Source organism: Thalassophryne amazonica, chromosome 7 (assembly GCF_902500255.1).
Source record: "Thalassophryne amazonica chromosome 7, fThaAma1.1, whole genome shotgun sequence".
Classification (NCBI taxonomy): Eukaryota; Metazoa; Chordata; class Actinopteri; order Batrachoidiformes; family Batrachoididae; genus Thalassophryne; species Thalassophryne amazonica.
The window spans coordinates 42,203,503-42,223,276 of record NC_047109.1 but is presented as its reverse complement, the minus strand read 5'-3'; the positions used below and the strand labels follow the sequence as shown (position 1 = coordinate 42,223,276).

The window sequence follows — 19,774 nt, the reverse complement described above, 5'->3', positions numbered from 1 at the left end:
TGTCACTACTCTCCTTCCAGCTTGATCATTGACATTTTTAAAAGTGCCTACCTGAGACATAGATTTACCACACATTACGATACTGTTTGTATTTTTTAATGAATGACATAAATTATGTCCAAGACATATTCATGCTTTCATGATTTATGCTTTTGTTTCTTCTAGACTAGATTATTGTAATGTTCTATTTTCAGGGTTACCACAGTCCAGCATTAGGGGTCTTCAGCTGGTTCAGAATGCTGCCGCCAGACTTCTGACACGCAGCAGAAGGTCTGAACATATCACACCCATTTTGGCATCTTTGCACTGACTCCCTGTCTCTGTGAGAGCAGATTTTAAGGTTTTGCTATTGACTTATAAGGTTGTTCATGGACTGGCGCCATCTTATTTGGCTGATCTGGTGGAACTCTATGTGCCGGCCCGGGCTTTGCGGTCGCAGGATGCGGGACTTCTCTGTGTTCCCAGGGTGAAGAAGTCAGCAGGTCAAGGAGCCTTTTCATATCGTGCACCCACCCTGTGGAACAGTCTTCCTGCGACCGTGAGGCAGTCTGAGTCCGTGGACATTTTTAAGTCAAGACTCAAAACCTATTTTTATTCTCTTTCTTATGGATAGTTTTTTATTTTTATTTGTTTTATTCTTTTACTTCTGTTTTTATTTATGTATTTGAATTTTTTTTATTCATTTTTAATTATTTATTCAATTTTATGTTGACTTGTTTTATGTAAGGTGCCTTGAGATGGCTTCTGCTGTGATTTGGCGCATTATAAGCTAATTAAATTAATATTGAGTGACTTGGAAATGTTTTCATCCTTTGACTTCTTTCAAGAAAACTGGCTGTTAAAGTGTTGATTTAATTCTTATATTTAGAATATATTGCCCTCAATGCAGGAATGGATGCATATTAACAAATGAAACGAGCGTGACCACATAAAACATGAAGTATCTTGGATTCATACTGTCTACAATGAAAGTGAAGTCAAAGTAAATGTAAGGATCACTTTTTTTTTCTTTTCACATTCCATATTGACCCAGCTTTTTCTTATTTGGAATTGTACTCATGAAAAACTGCACTTACTATGAATATTTGCTATTTGCACTCATTAAATATATGGTGGCAATAATAGCGTCAATACTCAAATATACTCAACAAAAATATAAACGCAACACTTTTGGTTTTGCTCCCATTTTGTATGAGATGAACTCAAAGATCTAAAACTTTTTCCACATACACAATATCACCATTTCCCTCAAATATTGTTCACAAACCAGTCTAAATCTGTGATAGTGAGCACTTCTCCTTTGCTGAGATAATCCATCCCACCTCACAGGTGTGCCATATCAAGATGCTGATTAGACACCAGGATTAGTGCACAGGTGTGCCTTAGACTGTCCACAATAAAAGGCCACTCTGAAAGGTGCAGTTTTATCACACAGCACAATGCCACAGATGTCGCAAGATTTGAGGGAGCGTGCAATTGGCATGCTGACAGCAGGAATGTCAACCAGAGCTGTTGCTCGTGTATTGAATGTTCATTTCTCTACCATAAGCTGTCTCCGAAGGCGTTTCAGAGAATTTGGCAGTACATCCAACCAGCCTCACAACCGCAGACCACGTGTAACCACACCAGCCCAGGACCTCCACATCCAGCATGTTCACCTCCAAGATCGTCTGAGACCAGCCACTCGGACAGCTGCTGAAACAATCGGTTTGCATAACCAAAGAATTTCTGCACAAACTGTCAGAAACCATCTCAGAGAAGCTCATCTGCATGCTCATCGTCCTCATCGGGGTCTCAACCTGACTCCAGTTCGTCATCGTAACCGCCTTGAGTGGGCAAATGCTCACATTCGCTGGCGTTTGGCACATTGGAGAAGTGTTCTCTTCATGGATGATGCAAAGGAGATGTGTTGCACTGCATGAGGCAAATGGTGGTCACACCAGATACTGACTGGTATCCCCCCCCAATAAAACAAAACTGCACCTTTCAGAGTGGCCTTTTATTGTGGGCAGTCTAAGGCACACCTGTGCACTAATCATGGTGTCTAATCAGCATCTTGATATGGCACACCTGTGAGGTGGGATGGATTATCTCAGCAAAGGAGAAGTGCTCACTATCACAGATTTAGACTGGTTTGTGAACAATATTTGAGGGAAATGGTGATATTGTGTATGTGGAAAAAGTTTTAGATCTTTGAGTTCATCTCATACAAAATGGGAGCAAAACCAAAAGTGTTGCGTTTATATTTTTGTTGTAGTTAGGGGCCTGGATCTAATAAGAATGAATAATTGCACACCTTACTGCTACATAATAATGAGACTCTTAATACTGTCAATATGTTCAAATCCAAGTTTTTAAGATATGGTAGAAGAAATCACCTATTACAAACACAAAGCAGAGCAATTTTGATTTGATTGTTTTTGTTTGTTTTTAACATAATAGTATAACTTACATGTTCTATAAGTTCTCTGACAATGCCGTTCCACTGGCCCTTGTCATCCTGAGAGCCGTATTTCCCATCAGGCACCAAACGGATCTCATACGTGAAGCCCAGGATGTTGGCAAGCTCTTTGAGCAAGTCAATGCAGAAGCCTTCGAAGCGGTCATTCCCAACCAGCGCCTTGTCAGACTTCTTAAGCATGACATATGGTTCCTCCTGCACAGACCGAAAAGATCAAATAAAAAGAAGCAGTGAGGTCAGCATTTTCAATTTCTTTCAGCACATGTACCTAATTGAAGCAATGTGATATGAGATGAAGGGTCGCTGTTGCATTTAATGAGCAGTGACAGCAGATTTAAGTTCAGTGTGAGGCAAGTGAGAGTGTAAAATATTGTAATTTCTGAATGCTTCTTCCTCTTGCCGACGAGAATTGAGATCATTTTGCCTTGGGATGTTGACATTTCTTCCATTTCTCGATATTCCCATCACTTCAGTGTTTTGTGATCCTTCATTTTAAAAATGTGGATTATCATTCTCCTGTACACTGATTATCTATACAATTATGTCACCAATTCATCAAATCTGGCTGACGGTAGCTTTAAAATATAACATTTTGAGGTTCTTGAGTCAGTCTCTGCACAGGCGAACTTCATGGATAACCTCATTAATGGGTGATTCTTAGACTACGGGCACTTATTATGTCCTTTGATCATATTGTATGAAAAACAGAAAAAAGGGGAAATTTCACACTTTTATAGTTATCTTTACAATGAAAGTGTGTTAAGAAATTTGTTCTAGTAGTCTATGATGACTTTTTCACCTTTTTTCAGCATCATTATATGCAAATATTGCCGTTTTGTGCTTGTCCCACACCCAGACTTTTGATCTTCAATGATAAAAATGAATGGTAAAGAAACATTTTTTCTAATGTTTTAAAATATCTCTGAATAAAATATCAGTAAAATAATCAAAACATAATTGGGGTATTCAATGTCATACAACGGTTGTGATTTTTTAAACAAAATGTAGTTGTCCCACACTATTGCCGTAATTTCCACCACAACACTGTAATGTCCCTTTAAACAGTTTGTATGAAAGATTGTTTGGGTAGTTTCTATGGAGATAAACAGTGACATCAGAGCACATGTATATAGCGCCAAATCACAACAGACAGTTGTCCCAAGGAGCTTTATATTGTAAGGCAATGGTGTGGTGGAAATTACATTTACAAGGCCAATAGTGCCCGTAGTTAAAGAATCACCCTAATATTTTAATGCAATACTTTGAGCTCTGTTCTCAGTGGCACTCACTGAGACTAAAAGATAATTCTGGCAAAATGGAACCCTTGACATAGTGATCCAGATTTTTTTCTAGTCAGATAATGTCCACACCTGTTTGAGGGCCTTTATCTTGCCACAGCACTGGCTTGCCCTCTTTGCATAACCATATGTTATTTATTGGGGCAGTGATGTTCTCGAAAATGTTCTCATTCCAATACATTCTGCTCAACTTGTTTTGTGTTTCCTGTTCTCTGGATTCCTTACTTTGCTGTTGCCAACTATTACCATAGACAAACAAGATACTAGAAAAGAATCCAGCTTAAATCTACACAGCACCATCCATCCATTTTCTATACCTGCTTACTCCAATCAAGGGTCACAGAGAGAGGCTGGAGCCTGTCCCAACATACATAGGGCTTGAGGTGGGGTACAGCATGGACAGAATGCCAGTCTATTTGGAAGTGGAAGGAAGCCAGATGACCTGGAGGGAACCCATGCAACCATGGGGAGAACATGCAAACTCCACACAGGAAGGACGAGGTGAGAAGCAATCCGCTGACTGTCTTGCTGTGAGGCAACAGAGGACTGGACTCCATTTAAATACTGCTTTTCCATCTATATCAGAAGCTCAAAATGCTTTAAAATTCACACACACTCACACACCGATGTCAGGGTGCTGCCATGCAAGGTGCTCACTACACACTTGGAGCAACTTGGGGATTAAGGACCTTGTCCAAGGGCTCTTAGTGATTTTACAGCCAGATAGGGGTTTGAACTGATGATCCTCTGGTCTCCAGCCCACTGCTTAATGACTACACCATCACCTCCCTGACAGAGCTAACCACTTAGGCATCATGCTGCCCTACCACCACTCATCCATCTATTTTCTGTACCAGCTTACTCCAATTCAGTGCCACGATGGGGGTAGTGTAGTGAAGTGTCATTAAAAACTAGAAGTTGACCATTATGAACTGCATGATTACTTAAGTGACTGTAAAGCTTCAGTGATAAACTCTAATAAATACTGTAATTTAATGAATGCAAACTGGTATAATTCAAAATTCGTATTTGAGACTGTGGTAACCCGAGTACGGACGACTGGACTTCAAGCTTTGTCAAAGTTTTGCCACTTGTTTATGGATTTTTTTTTTAATGAGAGAAGTGAGGATGTTAAGAATAACAGAGCTTGGCCTTCCTCAGCCATGTTAGAACACCCCTTAGGATTGTCTCAAAGAGGTTCTGACTCATGGCGATTTATCAGAATATGATAGTATTTGCCCCAAGTGAAGGAGTTCAGCTACCTCAGGGTCTTGTTCATGAGTGAGGGGACAATGAAGTATGAGACTGGCTAGAGAATTGGTGAAGCAGGGATGGTATTGCATTTGCTCTACCGTACTGTTGTGATGAAAAGGAAGCTGAGCCAAAAGGTGAAGCTCTCGATCTACTGGTCAGTCTTCGCCCATACTCTCATCTATGGTCATGAGAGTTGGGCCATGACCAAAAGAACTACAGATTGTGGGTACCAGCGGCCAAAATGGGTTTCTTCAGGAGGGCGGCTGGTGCCTCCCTTAGAGATGAGGTGAGAAGGTCGGCCATCCATTTAGCTCAGAGTAGAACCGGCTCCTTGCCATTGAAAGGAGCCAGCTGAGGTGGCTCAGGCATCCAGTAAGGGTGCCTCCTGGGTGCCTCCCTAGGGAAGTGTTCCAGGCATGTCCATCATGGAGTAGACCCTGGGGAAGACCCAGAAACAGGTGGAGAGATTATATCTCCACACTGGCCTGCGGATACCTCCGTATCCCCCAGTCAGAGGTGGTTAATGTGGCCCAGGAAAGGGAAGTTTGGTGTCCCCTGCTGGAGCTGTTGCCCCTGCAACCCGATCCCGGATAAGTGGTTGAAGATGAGTGAGTGTTTTTATTTCCCTGCATAATTTGTTGAAGGTTGTTATGAATGCTAAATGCACTACTTGTTTTCGTGATCCATGGCCAACCTAGTTTGTCAAATATCCATGGTTATCATTGATACCCTTTTGGAAAGTTTTTACTTACCATCACTGTCTACGATAACAGTTCCTTGCTTTAAAACAGCTCTTCTTTTTATAAAACTAATTTGGATCCTGTGGTATTGACAAATTCTGTTATATACAGCTCAAACCTTTTTTCTAACTTTGGAAGTCTATTCAACCTTCTGGACAGATTAGTCATCAACTTCAGATGTTCGAATTAAGAATTACTTTTTGAACCACTGAAGACTGTACTTCAGGCACACCATTCTACAGAAATCATGCTCAGTGGAGTGCTGAGCAGTCTGTCGATGGCCAGTGATGATAAATCTATGTCAGTGCTACTGTTATTAGATGATATTAGATGAAAGCTGCTTTACACACACAGTGGGTCACAATATATTCATGAGAGAAACATTTTTTTAGGCATTTCTGGCCAAATACTCTTATGGTTTAGGGCCTGCCTGTCAGTTTTACCACAAAATGTATTTCATAATAACGTGTCTGAATTTTTAGTTGTGAAGTGTGAGACGATAGTTCAGTGGGTAACGAGCTAGTCTGCCAAACTGTAGACCTAGGATTGAATGCCACCCGTGCAGTCTGTCTGCATCCTTGTACAAGAAGGAAGAAGGGGAAGACAGACCTTTGTGATTATTGTACATGCCTGGCTACATACAATGAAATTCCTCCTTTGCATTTAGCCCATCCTAATTAGACCTCACACAATCCAACCATGAGCAACAGTAGACAGCCACAATCCAGCAGCTGGGGACCATCTCTAGATTTAGAGATGCTGCCTTGGTCAGAGTCAGAGAAAGGAGCAGACATGCATGCTTTGATAGTGGAAGGAAACCAGAGTTCTGGACAGACAAGGGGACAACATGCAAACTCGACAAAGAAAGGAACTGGGTATGTGTGGAATCAAACCCCAGATACTTAATCTGAATTATCTCAGTACACCCAGCTGTAAATGGACACCAGCCTTGGCTGGGGAAGTAACGTGCTTCAGACCGGCATCCCTTTCATGGGAGTTCTAGCCGCTCATCTGCTTCACACTAGGGAATCTGGATACAAAGACAGTCATCAATGGGCTTCAGGGCCTATATATGATATGTAGGGCTCATTTCTACATCAACATCTTTTAATTCCTCCAGTTAAAGTTGCTGGTTGAACTTTTTTGTTATGCTGTTCTTGCATGTTTGTTTTTCTTTCAGTTGTGTGCATTAATCTTGTGTACTTTAATTTATTGTATGTCAATGTACAAAGCAGATTGAATGTTTGACTTAAATAGCTTATGCACAAATTCAATTTGATTTAGAAGAATAACACCTGAAAGTTTACAGTGTTTGCTGTTGTCACATTAGAGTATTCATAAAATCATGTTTTGCAGTTATGAGCAAACTAACCCCAATGTCTCCCTCACACTGCTGTGCAATGACCTATATAGCTGGTGCACAGGTCAGTTCATTTTATAATCAGGTAACTAACACTCTTTTTTCCCTGTAATATCAAGCATGACTGCGTATAATTTAAGTTGCATAAAAACTTGATTAGGAACAGAATGTGGCAGTGAAATGGAACATGCCCGCAATGTTTCCTCCATCAGCTGTCAGCAACCTCCAAGCAACAACTGATGACGACTGCAGATGACGGCCACTAAACAGCTCATAAATGGTTTCCTTTATTTAGCTCCTGTTACCATTTCTCTGTCAGACACACGTCCATGTCCCACTGTGCATTTCAAAACACAACAGTTCATTTATGCAAAGGGTGTAGTGCATTTTATTGTCTCCAAGAGCCAGATGTATAATTTACAAATGGTGCTGAGAAGGAGAGCAATTGATTAACCAGTGAAGGTGACCTCTCGCTTTGTGTGCTGCAACTATGGCACCAAGTGAAACGTCTCAAAAAAAAAGAAAAAAAAAAGAAAAAGAAACTAGGCAGCTGTGGCACCTGTTTTCAAAAGGAGTTTTACTTACGTGTAGAAAGTTCTCAAGATTCTCAGAATCTTCTGATTATATTATGGACTGTACATGATGGAATCCTTAAATTCCTTGCAACTGAACACTGAGAAACATTGTTATTAAACTGTTGTACTATTTTTTTCACACAGCTGTTCACAAAATCGTGATCCTCTCCCCATCTTGGGTCATCCTTGCCCCATCTTTGCTTGTGAACGACTGAGCCTTTTGGGGATGCTCCTTTTATGCCCAATCATGACACTCACCTGTTTCCAAACAGGTGTTCTTTGAGCATTCATCAACTTTCCCAGTATTTTGTTGCCCCGTCCCAACTTTTTTGAAATGTGTTGCAGGCATCTATTTCAAAATGAGCAAATATTTGCATAAAAAAACAATAAAGTTTATCAGTTTGAACATTAAATATCTTGTCTTTGTGGTGTATTCAGTTGATTATAGGTTGAAGAGGATATTCAAATCATTGTATTCTGTTTGTATTTACATTTTACACAACATCCCAACTTTGTTGTGTGGGCTGCCAGAAGAGGATGTACTGCTGGCCCACCACCAAAGGGCGCCCTGCCTGAAGTGCGGGCTTCAGGCACGAGAGGGCGCTGCCGCCACGGACACAGCAAGGAGTGACAGCTGTCACTCATTAATTCCTGACAGCTGTCACACATTCTTCATCATCGCACTCCATAAAGACCAGACGTCATCTCCACCTCATCGCCAAGATATCATACTTCATTGGAGGTAATACTCTCAGCCTTTTTGTGAGATTTATAAATCTGTTATTGTGAGTGTTTGCAGGAGAACCGGTCGTTTTTGCGGAGGCTGTGCAAGATGGCGCTCCTTTTAATCAGAGACCACTGCAACGTGTTGAGTGAGAGGTGGAGGTGGCATTCCCACCGCTGTTGTTACTGGGTGTACACACACCCACACTTGACTGTCTTTGTTCTTCGCCAGCAGTACCAGATCCGACAGTCGGGGACGGTGATCACCTGGGAATTCGGGACTTGGCGGCTCCAGTATTCACCAGGTTCTGTGGGGGCGGAAATCGTGTGGTTCCGGCTCTTCTCAGGACAGACGTCTTCTATCCTCGAGCCTGCCCACACGTCACCTTTGTAATGTGACTGTAATTATATTCTGAGATTGTCTGTATGTTCGTTGTGCACGTTTCACAACATTAAATTGTTACCTTTTGGCTCATCTATTGACCGTTCATTTGCGCCCCCTGTTGTGGGTCCGTGTCACTACACTTTCCCAACAAACTTCATTGGAATTGGGGTTGTAACATTTTCTTAAATTTAGTTGTCAACTTTGGTGTTGCCAACAAAGCTGGAGTGTAAACCATTAATGTAGGAACCATATCAACAAGAAGATCCTTTGGGAGTTCAGTCCCATTTTCACTTTCACAGATATGCATCCTGGAAGCTCATGGTTTGAAACCATGTCTTTCGATTGAAAACTCTTAAAGGCTGTGAGAGTTTGTCCATCGTGAACTGACATTTCTGGCAATTTGTCATGGGCGTGTTTTAACTATGGTATAATTTTCATCATGTTCAAAAATGTATTTTCTTCCATTATGACCTTTGGCCAACATTGTTTATGCCTTTCAATTATGTAGAGTCTGTAAAATTGTCTGATATGTTATCACTGGGAGGCTTTTTGAGTATGCTACTGTGCTGGACTGGTGAATTACATCATCAAGCTACATGCCAGACATAACAGGGAGCTTTCAGAGTGCATATCTGTGAAAGTGAAAATGAGGCATTCATCTCATCTTCTATGGGTTCATGATGATATTTCCGTTTTAACCAACTCATCTTGTATGGCTTCTTGATAATATTTTGCTTTTAGCCAATGCTTGTTAACACAAATTTTGAATGTAATCTTTAAAACAACAAACACGGTTATAGTTTGACAAGAAATATACAATTATTTATTACAGTTGTTAAAACATATGTGCTTGTGTGAGGTTTTATTTACTTCACATTCATTTTTCACACAGAATTCACCAACATTTCACCCCATCGTTCCGCAAATTTTAACAAAATGTAAAATTTGAGATAATCATCCCATGAATGAGTTTGATAAAAGCACTTTAATTGTCTGTAATCAAAGCATGAAAGTACTTTGGCCATTACAATTAGAATGTCCTTTTAAATAAGTAATAAGTTATGAATAGTTGATGACATTGCATTCAGAGAGCAAAGTGCTTACCCACAAACTTTGCTTGAGTTGCCCAATTATGTTGATCAAAAAGTTTGCATGTTAAGGGGAAAGAAGTCATTACCATCTGTTTCTAGCCTTCCAATTCTTGCTATTCCCCTAGGTTTGGACTCAAATGAAAGTGTTTATACCATTTCTATGCTTGCAGTCGCAGCATGGGCGTGCATCACACAAAGAGGAGGGAGGAAGGCCTGTGCAGAGACATTACAGGCAATGGAGTGCAAACAATTAATGTAAGCAGGAAAACACATTAAGGGTCTTAATCTCTTTGACAAAGTTATCACTATAAAGCTGTCAGACGTCTTGTTCATGCATCACTGAAATCAGTTTGATGCAATATCATTTTGCCAAGAGCGGGGGATGATGTTAAAAGCGAAAAAAGCTCTTCTACAATTTGAAATTAGGCAGTTTCATGACGTTAATCGAATGATTCCAAAGGAATGATGAAAAGAGGATTGTCAGAAGTTGCTCGTATTCTTTAAGGGGCAAAACTGCAAAAAATAAGAACTATACCAAAAGGCACATTGGCAAACAGTTGGATTTTCTGCTTTTACGACATACTCTGCGTCTGTTGTTTGAGATAGAATTAACATGGGTGGCATTTGATAGACACTGATTAGACTCCTTCTTGGACATACACCTCATAATTACGGCCTTGCGGTCTAGTATAAGAGTAATGATAGTGTGTATCGTGAGGGATTTTATAGTAGATCAGTCCTCAAATGGCACACTGGGGATATCTGTATCAGCACCTCCTTGATGGCTCCATAAACCCCCAACATCCAGTGGCAATATTAAGTACACAACAGAGGATCAATAACTAACATACTGTGAAGCTTAGGGAGGGATTGTCTACATCTTTGTGTAAACATGTAAATTAGTAAAATTCTCAGGAATACTTGACTGTACTACCTCTGTTTTTGCTGCAACCATTCTCATGAACCTGGCAGGACTATTGCTTGGGTGAGTGTCTTCAGATAGTTAACATTTGGACCAGATCAGTCAAAGGTCAAGACCAAGGATGTCTCAAACATATTCAGAAAAAAAAAAAAAAAAAAAATTCCAGAATATTGGAAGGTGATGTCGAGTGGTTAAGTAGTTGTCTTGAGACCGGAGGATTCTTGGTTCAAACCCCTAGCAGACTAGAAAATCATTAAGGGCCAGTGGGCAAGGTCCTTCATCCCCCAGTGGCTCCCTGTGTGCAGCTGAGCACCTTGCATGGCAGCACCCTGACATTAGAGTGTGTGTGTCTGTGTGTGTGCGCGTGTGTATGGCTTTGATCATGTAGAAACCGGGGAGAACACTGAAAATGGAAAGTTGATAGGACTAATATTTTTGGAGAAATTCACAAATTTAGCTCACCAGTAAACTAGAAGCACTCGGAGAGTGCAAACCTCCCCCAAGGCCATGGGGTCATTGACGCCATAACTACACTCTGTGGAATCACTGAACCTAAAAAAGTCTAACAGTCAATCAATCAATTTTTTTTTTATATAGCGCCAAATCACAACAAACAGTTGCCCCAAGGCGCTTTATATTGTATGGCCTTGCCTTACAATGTAAAAAACTATGTAAAACCCCAACGGTCAAAACGACCCCCTGTGAGCAAGCACTTGGCTACAGTGGGAAGGAAAAACTCCCTTTTAACAGGAAGAAACCTCCAGCAGAACCAGGCTCAGGGAGGGGCAGTCTTCTGGTGGGACTGGTTGGGGCTGAGGGAGAGAACCAGGAAAAAGACATGCTGTGGAGGGGAGCAGAGATCGATCACTAATTATTAAATGCAGAGTGGTGCATACAGAGCAAAAAGAGAAAGAAACAGTGCATCATGGGAACCCCCCAGCAGTCTACGTCTATAGCAGCATAACTAAGGGATGGTTCAGGGTCAGGAAAGTTTTAAGCCTAATCTTAAAAGTAGAGAGGGTGTCTGTCTCCCTGATCTGAATTGGGAGCTGGTTCCACAGGAGAGGAGCCTGAAAGCTGAAGGCTCTGCCTCCCATTCTACTCTTACAAATCCTAGGAACTACAAGTAAGCCTGCAGTCTGAGAGCGAAGCACTCTATTGGGGTGATATGGTACTACGAGATCCCTAAGATAAGATGGGACCTGATTATTCAAAACATTATAAGTAAGAAGAAGAATTTTAAATTCTATTCTAGAATTAACAGGAAGCCAATGAAGAGAGGCCAATATGGGTGAGATATGCTCTCTCCTTCTAGTCCCCGCTAGTACTCTAGCTGCAGCATTTTGAATTAACTGAAGGCTTTTTAGGGAACTTTTAGGACAACCTGATAATAATGAATTACAATAGTCCAGCCTAGAGGAAATAAATGCATGAATTAGTTTTTCAGCAAAACTCTGAGACAAGACCTTTCTAATTTTAGAGATATTGCGTAAATGCAAAAAAGCAGTCCTACATATTTGTTTAATATGTGCTTTGAATGACATATCCTGATCTAAAATGACTCCAAGATTTCTCACAGTATTACTAGAGGTCAGGGTAATGCCATCCAGAGTAAGGATCTGGTTAGACACCATGTTTCTAAGATTTGTGGGGCCAAGTACAATAACTTCAGTTTTATCTGAGTTTAAAAGCAGGAAATTAGAGGTCATCCATGTCTTTATGTCTGTAAGACAATCCTGCAGTTTAGCTAATTGGTGTGTGTCCTCTGGCTTCATGGATAGATAAAGCTGGGTATCATCTGCGTAACAATGAAAATTTAAGCAATACCGTCTAATAATACTGCCTAAGGGAAGCATGTATAAAGTGAATAAAATTGGTCCTAGCACAGAACCTTGTGGAACTCCATAATTAACCTTAGTCTGTGAAGAAGATTCCCCATTTACATGAACAAATTGTAATCTATTAGATAAATATGAATCAAACCACCGCAGTGCAGTGCCTTTAATACCTATGGCATGCTCTAATCTCTGTAATAAAATTTTATGGTCAACAGTATCAAAAGCAGCACTGAGGTCTAACAGAACAAGCACAGAGATGAGTCCACTGTCTGAGGCCATAAGAAGATCATTTGTAACCTTCACTAATGCTGTTTCTGTACTATGATGAATTCTAAAACCTGACTGAAACTCTTCAAATAGACCATTCCTCTGCAGATGATCAGTTAGCTGTTTTACAACTACCCTTTCAAGAATTTTTGAGAGAAAAGGAAGGTTGGAGATTGGCCTATAATTAGCTAAGATAGCTGAGTCAAGTGATGGCTTTTTAAGTAATGGTTTAATTACTGCCACCTTAAAAGCCTGTGGTACATAGCCAACTAACAAAGATAGATTGATCATATTTAAGATCGAAGCATTAAATAATGGTAGGGCTTCCTTGAGCAGCCTGGTAGGAATGGGGTCTAATAAACATGTTGATGGTTTGGATGAAGTAACTAATGAAAATAACTCAGACAGAACAATTGGAGAGAAAGAGTCTAACCAAATACCGGCATCACTGAAAGCAGCCAAAGATAACGATACGTCTTTTGGATGGTTATGAGTAATTGTTTCTCTAATAGTTAAAATTTTGTTAGCAAAGAAAGTCATGAAGTCATTACTAGTTAAAGTTAATGGAATACTCAGCTCAATAGAGCTCTGACTCTTTGTCAGCCTGGCTACAGTGCTGAAAAGAAACCTGGGGTTGTTCTTATTTTCTTCAATTAGTGATGAGTAGAAAGATGTCCTAGCTTTACGGAGGGCTTTTTTATAGAGCAACAGACTCTTTTTTCAGGCTAAGTGAAGATCTTCTAAATTAGTGAGACGCCATTTCCTCTCCAGCTTACGGGTTATCTGCTTTAAGCTACGAGTTTGTGAGTTATACCACTGGAGTCAGGCACTTCTGATTTAAAGCTCTCTTTTTCAGAGGAGTTACAGCATCCAAAGTTGTCTTCAATGAGGATGTAAAACTATTGATGAGATACTCTATCTCACTTACAGAGTTTAGGTAGCTACTCTGCACTGTGTTGGTATATGGCATTAGAGAACATAAAGAAGGAATCATATCCTTAAACCTAGTTACAGCGCTTTCTGAAAGACTTCTAGTGTAATGAAACTTATTCCCCACTGCTGGGTAGTCCATCAGAGTAAATGTAAATGTTATTAAGAAATGATCAGACAGAAGGGAGTTTTCAGGGAATACTGTTAAGTCTTCTATTTCCATACCATAAGTCAGAACAAGATCTAAGATATGATTAAAGTGGTGGGTGGACTCATTTACATTTTGAGCAAAGCCAATAGAGTCTAATAATAGATTAAATGCAGTGTTGAGACTGTCATTCTCAGCATCTGTGTGGATGTTAAAATTGCCCACTATAATTATCTTATCTGAGCTAAGCACTAAGTCAGACAAAAGGTCTGAAAATTCACAGAGAAACTCACAGTAACGACCAGGTGGACGATAGATAATAACAAATACAACTGGTTTTTGGGACTTCCAATTTGGATGGACAAGACTAAGAGTCAAGCTTTCAAATGAATTAAAGCTCTGTCTGGGTTTTTTATTAATTAATAAGCTGGAATGGAAGATTGCTGCTAATCCTCCGCCTCGGCCAGTGCTACGAGCATTCTGACAGTTAGTGTGACTCGGGGGTGTTGACTCATTTAAACTAACATATTCATCCTGCTGTAACCAGGTTTCTGTAAGGCAGAATAAATCAATATGTTGATCAATTATTATATCATTTACCAACAGGGACTTAGAAGAGAGAGACCTAATGTTTAATAGACCACATTTAACTGTTTTAGTCTGTGGTGCAGTTGAAGGTGCTATATTATTTTTTCTTTTTGAATTTTTATGCTTAAATAGATTTTTGCTGGTTATTGGTGGTCTGGGAGCAGACACCGTCTCTACGGGGATGGGGTAATGAGGGGATGGCAGGGGGAGAGAAGCTGCAGAGAGGTGTGTAAGACTACAACTCTGCTTCCTGGTCCCAAACCTGGATAGTCACGGTTTGGAGGATTTAAGAAAATTGGCCAGATTTCTAGAAATGAGAGCTGCGCCATCCAAAGTGGGATGGATGCCGTCTCTCCTAACAAGACCAGGTTTTCCCCAGAAGCTTTGCCAATTATCTATGAAGCCCACCTCATTTTTTGGACACCACTCAGACAGCCAGCAATTCAAGGAGAACATGCAGCTAAACATGTCACTCCCGGTCCGATTGGGGAGGGGCCCAGAGAAAACTACAGAGTCCGACATTGTTTTTGCAAAGTTACACACCGATTTAATGTTAATTTTAGTGAACTCCGATTGGCGTAACCGGGTGTCATTACTGCCGACGTGAATTACAATCTTACCAAATTTACGCTTAGCCTTAGCCAGCAGTTTCAAATTTCCTTCAATGTCGCCTGCTCTGGCCCCCGGAAGACAATCGACTATGGTTGCTGGTGTCGCTAACTTCACATTTCTCAAAACAGAGTCGCCAATAACCAGAGTTTGATCCTCGGCGGGTGTGTCGTCGAGTGGGGAAAAACGGTTAGAAATGTGAACGGGTTGGCGGTGTACACGGGGCTTCTGTTTATAACTACGCTTCCGCCTCACAGTCACCCAGTCGGCCTGCTTTCCCGGCTGCTCGGGATCTGCCAGAGGGGAACTAACGGCGGCTAAGTGATGTTTGCTCAGTCGTAAAAAAATGTTTAATCTGCTGTGACTGGATAGCATGTATCCTTAGCGCTTGGCATCACAGTTTATTGCAACTTGCACCTTTCCCAGTAGCTACTGTCATCTGAGCACTGATATTGATATTGCATGTGCTTATAGACAAAAAAAAAAGAGACAAAATTCAATTTATTATTCAACTAAACTGCAAATATATGATTTTTTTTAACATTTATGAAACACTTCTCTAAATAAATAACAGTAAATTCTGAAATAGAACTATTTTTAATTGTTGTATGTGCTACATAAGGCCATAGGGTCACTGACCCGAAAGAGATTCCTTCCTTGGCACAGTGATCTATTCAACAATTCAGTGTTACAACCAAAACTACGATACATACGAGGTCTGTTAGAAAAGTATCAGACCTTTTTATTTTTTGCAAAAACTATATGGATTTGAATCACATGTGATTGCATCAGCCAAGCTTGAACCTTCGTGCACATGCGTGAGTTTTTTCATGCCTGTCGGTTGCTTCATTCGCCTGTGAGCACGCTTTGTGGGAGGAGTGGTCCAGCCCCCTCGGCGGATTTTCATTGTGAGGAAAATGTCTGAACGGCTGGATCAGCGCTGCATCAAATTTTTCCAGAAACTGTGAGAGACAGCCAGGTGGACACCATTCGGAAAATTCAGATGGCTTTCAGGGACGATTTTATGGGCATCACAGAGATTAAGGAGTGGTACAGCCGGTTTAAAGACGGCGCACAATGGCGGAGGGTGCGCCGCGGCGATCGACAGGCTGAAGCGACCAGATCATTTCCAAACTGAATGCTGTGTTGATCCGGGATGTCGTCTGACTACCAGAGAAATGGCAGAAAAGGTGGACATAGCACTTTCCCGGCACATTCCACTGTTAAAGGAGATTTTGTCATGAAAACAGGAGCGGAGGAATTTGCCACAGAGCTGCTAATGGCGTGGAATGAAAGCACCTCCGTGTTGGTCTCACAGGACATGTTGTGACATGCTCAGTTGTTTGACAATTTCTCAGATACTCACTCTACTGAAAAGCCACCCAAAGCCATCTGAATCTTCCGAATGGTGGAAGAGCTGGGCATGTCCCGTGAGACTTCCAATACGGAGGTGCTTTTTGTTCTACGCCATTAGTGGCTCCATCCTGATGCGTGAATTCCACCGCACATCTTTCATTACAAAATCTCCTGTAACAGTGTAATGTGCCAAAAAGTGCGATGTCCACCTCTCTTGCCATTTCTCTGGTAGTCAGACGATGTCCCGGATCAACACAGCCTTCACTTTGGAAATGATCTGGTCGTTTCAGCCTGACGATGGCCGCTCGAAGCGCGGCGTGCCCTCAGCTGCTGTGGGCGGTCTTTAATCCAGTTGTAATGCTCCTTAATCTGTGTGATACCCATAAGATCTTCACCGAAAGCCATCTGAAGTTTCTGAATGGTTTCCACCTGGCTGTCTCTCACAGTTTCTGAAAAAATTTTGATGCAGCAAAGCGGCAGTCGCTTGGCCATTTTCCTGACAATGAAAATCCGCCGAGCGGGCTGGACCACTCCTCCCACAAAGCGTGCTCACAGGCGAATGACGCAACCGACAGGCGTGAAAAAACTCACGCATGCGCATGAAGGTTCAAGCTTGGCTGATGCAATCACACGTGATTCAAATCCATATGGTTTTTGCAAAAAATATAAAGGTCCATTACTTTTCTAACAGACCTTGTACACTTTTCTTTCCTTTATATTTGACATCCTTGACCATGAAAACATACCACTAGAACTTGGAATCACTTTTATGTCTTTATTAGTTCAAAAGTTATTGTATAAAAACGATTTTTCAGTAATGGCGGTTTTCTTCTGGATCTAGCTAAATAACATTTGAACCTACATCAAATCTAATGACACCTTACTGAATCAGTACAGATTCAGCTACAATTTGGTGTTAGTTGTACATCTCTAGCTTAATTTGTCACCTCCCACTGACACATTTTCTATTTTTCCTATATTTCTGCATATTCTGGATCACCAGATCCGGAATCCAGATCCAATCGTCACCAAACGTTGTTTGATAGAACATTTGACTATGTTACACCCTAATTTTTTCAAGCCTTTCTGCCTTGTTTTTGTGGAGTTAGAAACTAGAATGTTAAAATTCCCCCTATCCCGCAATGGTGAAGAATCCTTTAAAAAATTCCTGGATCCGGATCGTGATCTGGATCACCACTAAAATTTAATCATTTGTTCCTCTTGTCATTTCCAACCACTCCACAAAATTTCATCAAAATCCGTTCAAAACTTTTTGAGTTATCCTGCTGACAAACAGACAGACAAACAAACAAACAAACACGCAAACTCAACCAAAAACATAACCTCCTTGGCGGAGGTAATAACAGTAAATTCTGAAATAGAACAATTTTTTAAGTGTTGCATGTGCTACACAAGGCCATAGGGTCACTGACCTTAAAGAGATTCCCTCCTTGGCACAGTGATCTATTCAACAATTCAGTGTTACAACCAAAACTATGATACATACACTTTTCTTTCCTTTATATTTGACATCCTTGACCATGAAAACATACCACTAGAATTTGGAATCACTTTTATATCTTTATTAGTTCAAAGGTTATTGTATAAAAACGATTTTTCGGTAATGGCGGTTTCTTCTGGATTTTTCTCCATAACATTTGAAGCTACATCAAATCTGATGACACCTTACTGAATTAGTACAGATTCAGCTACAATTTCATGTTAGTTGTGCATCTCTAGCTTGATTTGTCACCTCACATTGACACATTTTCTATTTTCCTTATATTTTTGCATATTCTGGATCACCAGATCATCACCTAACTTTGTTGTTTGATAGAACATTTGACTATGTTACACCCTCATTTTTTTCAAGCCTTTCTGCCTTGTTTTTGTGGAGTTAGAAACTAGAATGTCAAAATTCCCTCTATCCCTCAATGGTGAAGAATCCTTTAAAAAAATTCCTGGATCCGGATCGTGATTTCATCAAAATCCGTTCAAAACGTTTTGAGTTATCCTGCTGACAAACAAACAAACAAACAAACAAACTCGACCGAAAACATAACCTCCTTGGCGGAGGTAACAATGGACATTGTGCTGTATTGCACCATGGGAGATCAGGGTTTTGTGGTTTTAAATGTTGTTATTGTGGTTCACGTTAGTTTAACAATGTTGTTAGTGATACTGATTTATTGTGCTTTTGTAGTTCAATTGGTTAGTCAGTTTAGTTAACTGTCATGTTGCCATTATCATGAGTGAAAAGAGTACTGCTTTTGATGTCTTCCGCCACTGTCTCTGTTTCTGTATATGTAAAAAATAAAAACACCTGCTTGCAGCAGTCACTGTTTCTGTTTGTGAGTGTGTAAAAAATAAATGCACCAGCTTGCAGAAGCCACCATCTCTGTGTGTGTAAAATTAAAAAGCCCTGTTTGCAGCAGAATGCAGAAAAAAACGACAACTAAAAAAGCTCTACATGCATGGGACTGAGCACAGCTAAGGGCCCCTTGACACATTGTGACTAAGTATGTTGTATTATGATCTGACAGTCCATTTCACCTAAGGTAGCATGTCAATGTGCGCGCTCTCGCTACAGCCCATTGCAACAGCTATATATATTTTTATGTAAGTCCACATGAGAACAGCAAGCAGACACAGCAAGCACACCCCCTGTCAGTTCAGCACACATACCAACGTGTCACTGTGTCTGTTTACAAAGCCACACTCGTGGGGGCACTTCGGCAAATTTCACATCCTGCTTGACAGTGATTGCTGACTGTTGTCGTGCTAATAGTATGAATGGCCACACATTTTTCTAAGTGCCAAGCGAGCGGTGTTAGATGTTCTTGTGTGTCAGCTGGAATTTGGCCGACACTCGCTGCGAGATGGTTCGATGGGATCTCACACCGCACACTCTGTCTTTCAGCCGCTGATGTGCATAAATAGTTGTAGCAACAGGTGTACAAGGCAGCTACAATTTCACACATATTGCATATGGTTCCTGCTTCATTCGCACTTCATGTGAAATTTGACCACATTCGTACTATGTGTGAAGTAAGTAAGTCCCTTCGGCTGCTCCCTTGTTTTTTGTACTCGGGGTCGCCACAGCAAATCCAAAGTGGATCTGCATGTTGAATTGGCACAAGTTTTACGCCAGATGCCCTTCCTGACGCAACTCCACATTACATGGAGAAATGTGGTAAGGGTGGGATTCGAACCGGGAACCTTCCGCACT

At 40.9% G+C, this 19,774-nt stretch overlaps 1 protein-coding gene across 1 annotated transcript in view; it reads right to left on the bottom strand.

The window, feature by feature from the left end:
* LOC117513832 (glutamate receptor ionotropic, kainate 3) overlaps positions 1-19,774 on the bottom strand; it is a 466,610-nt gene that overhangs the window by 149,844 nt on the left and 296,992 nt on the right. The window contains 1 exon segment of the mRNA XM_034174062.1: positions 2,453-2,656. Within this exon segment, the coding sequence (XP_034029953.1) occupies positions 2,453-2,656 (204 nt within the window).